This window comes from Cebus imitator, unplaced genomic scaffold, assembly GCF_001604975.1.
Source record: "Cebus imitator isolate Cc_AM_T3 unplaced genomic scaffold, Cebus_imitator-1.0 Scaffold826, whole genome shotgun sequence".
Classification (NCBI taxonomy): domain Eukaryota; kingdom Metazoa; phylum Chordata; class Mammalia; order Primates; family Cebidae; genus Cebus; species Cebus imitator.
The window spans coordinates 383,511-390,068 of NW_016108141.1; the positions used below are offsets into that span (position 1 = coordinate 383,511).

Genomic DNA, 6,558 nt, shown 5'->3' on the forward strand with positions numbered 1-6,558 from the left:
GAGTCTCGCTCTGTCACCCAGGCTGGAGTGCAGTGGCGCAATCTTGGCTCACTGCAGCCTCCACCTCCCGGATTCAAGCGATTCTCCTGCCTTAGCCTCCCAAGCAGCTGGGACTACTGGTGCACGCCACCACACTCAGCTAATTTTTGTATTTTTAGTAGAGATGAGGTTTCACCATGTTGGTCAGGCCGGTCTCAATCTCCTAACCTCAGGTGATCCACCTGCCTTGGCTTCCCAATGTGCTAGGATTACAGGTGTGAGCCACCGTGCCACCGTGTCTGGCCGCCTTGCTCTCTTATCTTCACAGCAGGGGATGGCTTGGGAGGAGTGCCAAGCAAGCCCTGTTGAAGGAGCAGGCATGCTGAGGTGGTGTGGTTGTGCAGGGAAAGAGAAGCGTGTGAGGACCAGGCCTGGAGATGGATTGTGTCTTCGTGGCACTTGTGTATCCTTGCTGCATAGTGAAGTTGAAAGGGTTGCCTGCTGTGATTTTCCAGGACTGACAGGAAGTCCTTTGGACATCCCTGGAAGCTGGAGACTCACTACCGATGGTTAGTAGTGGTCAAGAACCGGAGCCTAAAGCCCTGTCACTGGGCTGTGCATTCACTGTGGGGTAGACTTGGGCTGGTTACAGCTGTGGCCGCATGGCTGTGGTTGTGAACATGATTGTTTCGTGGTGGGGGCTGTAGTTGAGTCATGACCATAGCTGTGTGTTGCATCCTGTCATGGTTGTGATCACAGACATCAAGGGGATGTCTGACCTCAGCAGAGGTGCCCTCTAGGGTTACAGAGTAATACAAAAGCCTGTGCTTACTTGGAGAGTCCAGAAGGAATGCAGGTGTCTGGAATTCCCCCTGGGGGCCTCTAGAAACTTGCAGCCCCAGGGAAGAAGTCAGTGTGGTCTTGTGGGTAGGCACACACTGCCCAGGGAGAAGCAGGGAACATGGCCAGGTGCAAGTTGGCAGGAGCAGCCAGGAGGCAGATGAGGGGGCTGGGCTTTGCTCAGAGAAGCCCACCCCAGGGAGTAGCCATGAACGGCCTAGGCCTAGGTGCCCAGTGCTCTTCTGAGCTTACCAAGTATGTCCCTTGGCAGCTCTTCCAGCCCTGTCTTACTCATCAGAGTCCATGCCATCCATTCAGAACTCAGACCCTGTACTCTTTCCTCACCAGCTGGGATGCTGGAGCCCCTGACCCCACGGCCTAATCCATGGTAACCTCCTACCCTTCTGGTCTTGCTTTGTCTTCTTTGTTTCTATGTGAAGTTTGCCCCACACTGGTGCCCTGTAGGATGGACCTCTCTGCTCACAGACCCCTGCACCCCCGTAGTCTGTGTTGCCCTCAGCACTCTGCCCAGTGTGTAATGTACATTTTATTGCTATTGAATGAATGAACAAAGTAAAAAGTTTGAAACCAGATTTGAGAACTGCCAAAGGCTCTGCCTTCTCTTGTGAGTTTCCACCTGGGGCTTCACAGTGCTCAGTGCAGCCATTCTGGGAGCCTTGAGCCCAGCCCCCGCATTTGTAGTCTGTCATTTCTCTGAGCACAGGACCTAAGGAACATCTTTGTTCCTGTTTGTTTCAGATTCTACGATTAGGACTGACAATGAGCAGGCCTGTGAGGACATGGACATCCTAAAATCAGAATCCTCTGGGACAGTGGTCAGAATCTCTCCACAGGACTTTGCTCAGAATCCTTGCTTTGGAGATGTTTCTGATTCTGAGGTCTGGTTAGGCAGTCATTTGGGCAGTCCTGGACTGAGAGTGACAGGCTCTGTCTTCCAGAATAACTGTTTGAATGAGGAGACTGTGGTTCCCAAGCCCTTCACCAAGGACACTGCCCAGGGAAGTAAGGAGCTGGGAACCATCAGCCTGGTTTGTCAGCCTCTTGAAAGTCAGAGGGAGAGTGCAGAAGGGACTTCCCAGAGATGCGAGGGGTGTGGCAAAGGCTTCACAGCCACTTCAGACTTCGCTCTGCATTGGAAAATTAATACACAGAGGAAAATTAGCAGATGTCAAGAATGCCAAAAAAAGTTATCTGACTGCTTGCAGGGGAAACATCCAAATAACTGCCATGGAGAGAAGCCATACGAATGTGCAGAATGTGGGAAAGTCTTCAGGCTCTGCTCACAGCTTAATCAGCATCAGAGAATCCACACGGGAGAGAAACCCTTTAAATGCATTGAGTGTGGAAAAGCCTTCCGCCTGAGTTCAAAACTTATTCAGCATCAAAGAATTCACACTGGGGAGAAGCCCTACAGATGTGAGGAATGTGGAAAAGCCTTTGGTCAGAGCTCAAGCCTCATCCACCATCAGAGAATCCACACAGGAGAGAGGCCCTATGGTTGTCGTGAGTGTGGGAAAGCCTTCAGTCAGCAGTCGCAGCTGGTTAGACACCAGAGGACTCACACTGGGGAGAGGCCCTACCCTTGCAAGGAATGTGGGAAGGCCTTCAGCCAGAGCTCCACTCTAGCCCAGCATCAAAGGATGCACACTGGGGAAAAATCTCAAATTCTGAGAGCCTCAGACAGCCCAAGCCTTGCTGCACATCAGAGAATTCACACTGTAGAGAAACCATTTAAGTGTGATGAGTGTGGGAAAGCTTTTAGGTGGATCTCTCGCCTTAGTCAGCATCAGCTGATTCACACTGGAGAGAAGCCTTATAAATGCAACAAGTGTACAAAAGCCTTTGGTTGTAGTTCACGGCTTATTCGCCATCAGAGAACTCACACTGGAGAAAAACCATTTAAATGTGATGAGTGTGGCAAAGGCTTTGTTCAGGGCTCACACCTTATTCAACATCAGCGAATCCACACTGGAGAGAAACCCTATGTGTGTAATGACTGTGGAAAAGCCTTTAGTCAGAGTTCAAGCCTCATTTACCATCAGAGAATCCATAAAGGAGAGAAACCCTATGAATGCCTCCAATGTGGAAAAGCCTTCAGCATGAGCACACAGCTTACAATACATCAAAGGGTTCACACTGGAGAGAGGCCCTATAAATGTAACGAATGTGGGAAAGCCTTCAGTCAGAACTCAACCCTTTTCCAACACCAGATAATTCATGCAGGAGTGAAGCCCTATGAGTGCAGTGAATGTGGAAAAGCCTTCAGCCGGAGTTCATATCTTATTGAACACCAGAGAATACACACTAGGGCCCAGTGGTTTTACGAATATGGGAATGCCCTAGAAGGGTCTACTTTTGTGAGCCGTAAAAAAGTTAATACTATAAAGAAACTGCATCAGTGTGATGACTGTGAGAAAATATTTAGGTGGCGTTCACATCTAATTATACATCAGAGAATTCACACTGGGGAGAAGCCTTATAAATGCAATGACTGTGGCAAAGCTTTTAATCGGAGCTCAAGACTTACCCAGCATCAAAAAATTCACATGGGATAGACCACTTATCTGTATAAATGTGTGTATATATATATATATATATATATATATATATATATGAATAAACCTACAGCCTTAACTTATTTTATATGGGATCATTTATACTGACAAACATGTAGAATGTTGGTAAAGACTCAGAATTGCTCTCTTAAGATTATCCAACTTCATACAAAGTGTATGTTTATTTGCTGGAATGTTTGACCTTAACTGGTTCAATAAAGCCTGTGTCGCTCACACTCAGGGTGCAGTTTTGAGTTCACAGGTGCCTGTGAATGAGGAAGAGGCACAAGGAAGGCTCTGCGAGCTCTGCTAGACTGAGTATGTTAAAAATAATTTACCCAAAATGTTTTCCCTTAAGGATCAGTGGCTCACACTGGCTTCAACAATAAGGAAATGCATTAGCCCGTGTTGGAGGAAGTCCAGAAGAGATGTGCCTAGAATTTCCTTCTGACTTCACCTTAAATCCTTATCTTAGAACTTAACACCCATTAGAGAAACCCAGGGGTACGGCCACCCAGGACCAAAGGTCCCCAGCCCTGTCCCCTTCTCTTTCAGAGAGGCAGGCTGGGCCAGCAGGTACACACCGTCATTACTGGTGTGATTGGCGTTTGTGGAACACGCATTAGTGCTGGGCACAGAAATAAGGTGTCACAGCATGGGTTCTGAGGTCACACTTGTGGCCGAGGGGCTTGCTGTGTGACCCAGGACATCATTGCCCTGAAACTCAGAGCCTTATTTGTGTATCTGAAAATAGGCACTGTTAGAGGGTACTGAGAGGAAACAGTGTAGAGGAGTATGTCTGTCTGCCTGTCGAAGAATGAGTACTCAAGCAACCCCTCCCCACCACCCCCCCAGCTATGCCAGCATCTCCAGCACACCCCAGTGTGTGCACACAGCCCCTCAGGCTGGATGACTGTCTTGTACTGGCCCAGTTGCTTCACTTTTTTTTTGTTGGCGGGGTGAATGTGATGAGAAGGAAATAAAGACGGTAGAGAAAACGATAAAAATGGGCACATTAAGATAGTTGGGAAGGCCGGGTGCGGTGGCTCACGCCTATAATCCCAGCACTTTGGGAGGCCAAGGCGGGTGGATCACGAGGTCAAGAGATCGAGACCATCCTGGTCAACATGGTGAAACCCCGTCTCTACTAAAACTACAAAAAATTAGCTGGGCATGGTGGCGTGTGCCTGTAGTCCCAGCTACTCAGGGGGCTGAGGCAGGAGAATTGCCTGAACCCAGGAGGCGGGGGGGGGGAGAGGAAAAGGCCGGCGAATTGAAACAAAACCAGGAAAAAAAAAAAAAAACACAAAAAAAAAAAAAAAAAAAAAAAAAAAAAAGATAGTTGGGAAACAAATATAGAGAGAACCTGAGAAGGGGTGAGGAGAGGGAGTGGGAAAAGGAGATGGTGGGAAAAAGAGATGGTAGAGCAGGATGGGCATAGTGGCTCACGCCTGTAATCCCAGCACTTTGGGAGGCCAAGGTAGGCAGATCACGAGGTCAAGAGATTGAGACCATCCTGGCCAACATAGTGAAACCCCCGTTTCTACTAAAAACACACAAGTCAGCCAGGCATGGTGGTGCGTGCCTGTAATCCCAGCTACTTGGGAGGCTTAGGCAGGAGAATCATTTGAACCCGAGAGGTGGAGGTTGCAGTGAGCCAAGGTCGCGCCACTGCACTTTGGCCTGGGTGATGGAGTGAGACTCCACCTCAAAAAAAAGGCAGAGCAAAGAACGTGGGGACAGGAAGTGGGAGAAAAAAGATGGTAGGGAAAAGAAGTTGAGATGGAGTAGGTGTAGAAGACCAGCAGACCATGGGGCGAGAAGGACAGATGGGAGGAGAAACAGGGAGTGGGGTTGGGGAAGAGACGGAGGGATGAGGTAGAGGAGGAGAACCCAGTTGCCCCACTTTACAGAGGAGGTCACACACAGGTCTGGATGTATGTAATTTATGCTGCAGAACAGATTTCCTTAAAACAGCCTGAAACAAACTGCCAAGAACTGAGGGTCTGAGATTTTATTATTACAAGCTCACAAGAAATCCTGTAGCTGTTGCATCTAGGAGGGGATGGCAGGCAGATTACTCACAGCGGTTGTCAGGGCCATATCAGTTCTCTTTGCCCACCACTCCCATGACGCAGAGGCCCAGCAGGTGCAGGCACCGCTGAGAAACCCAGAGGTGAGGAGTGAGCCTGCTCTGTTGGGAGCTGGGTGGCCATTACCTCACCCCTCAGGTTTTTGCTGCCAATACAACCTTGAGACATGGCCCAGGTGGAGCATGGTAGGACCCTGTGTTCTTGGCACATGCAGGAACATGGAGGGAAGTGTGGCTGATGGCAGGTCACCTTTTGCAATGATCCGCAGGGCCTGATGATTTTTTTGGCTGAAATGGAATTTTCACATGAATCTGCTGCTCTGTTGGTTACAGTGGGTAATCTAACAGGCTGGGACCATGTCCATCTGATTTTCTCACACAGCATCTAATTAAGGCTGATATCTATAGGCATGAGGCCAGCTGCAGGCAGACCTCAACCCTGCCCTCACAGTTCTGGTCATTCAGCTGTGAAGGAGTTCCAGGGGGAACCTGCTGATCTTTGGTGCCACTGCCAATAATTACACAGAAATATTTGGACCCAAAACGCTGCCATCCCCAATGGAGGGACACTTTGTGATCCTTTCTCCCACATGCAAACATGTGGCCCGGAGGGGCACAGGTCACAGCAGGGCTTGTGGCTGCGGGTTTGGGTTATGCCACACTGGCTAGGCATGGCAGGGTCACTGGGAAGTTGCAGCCTCAGTTGCCTAACCCAAGAGCAACTTACAAATTTGTATCATATTGAAACAGGTTGTGTTGGGTCCATGTGTTTGCAGGTTCTGGAGCTTTCCCTGGTGTCAAGGGACACAGCAGAGTCCAGTGTCCACATGAGTTTCCATCTTTACAGCCTGTGGATGGGGATCTGACTCCTTGGTGGGTCTGAGTGACCACCAGCCGCTGCCACTTAGCTCAACATGCTGTGAGTGTGTTCCCAGACTACAGTGCTGCTTCCAGGGGCAAAGCTCCGACTGGTGTTCCCCCACATGCCCATTCAGGGACTCCTCTCTCTGTGCAAGGGTGACGGTGTTCTCCACAGCCATGAAATCAGTGTATCCACCATAAGTCTGCCTC

At 49.4% G+C, this 6,558-nt stretch overlaps 1 protein-coding gene across 21 annotated transcripts in view; it reads left to right on the forward strand.

Annotated features, from left to right (window-relative positions):
• ZNF7 (zinc finger protein 7) overlaps positions 1-3,631 on the forward strand; it is a 26,559-nt gene extending 22,928 nt beyond the window's left edge. For 13 of the 21 annotated variants that reach the window (XM_017520335.2, XM_037735508.1, XM_017520337.2 and 10 more), the window contains one exon: positions 1,579-3,631. In XM_017520335.2, the coding sequence (XP_017375824.1) occupies positions 1,579-3,395 (1,817 nt within the window). In that variant the 3' untranslated portion in view covers positions 3,396-3,631. Of the gene's footprint in view, positions 1-494; positions 549-1,578 lie in introns of all 21 variants that reach the window. The other 8 variants (XM_017520339.1, XM_017520340.2, XM_017520330.2 and 5 more) reach the window with 1 other exon arrangement.
• The last annotated feature ends 2,927 nt before the right edge of the window (positions 3,632-6,558 follow it).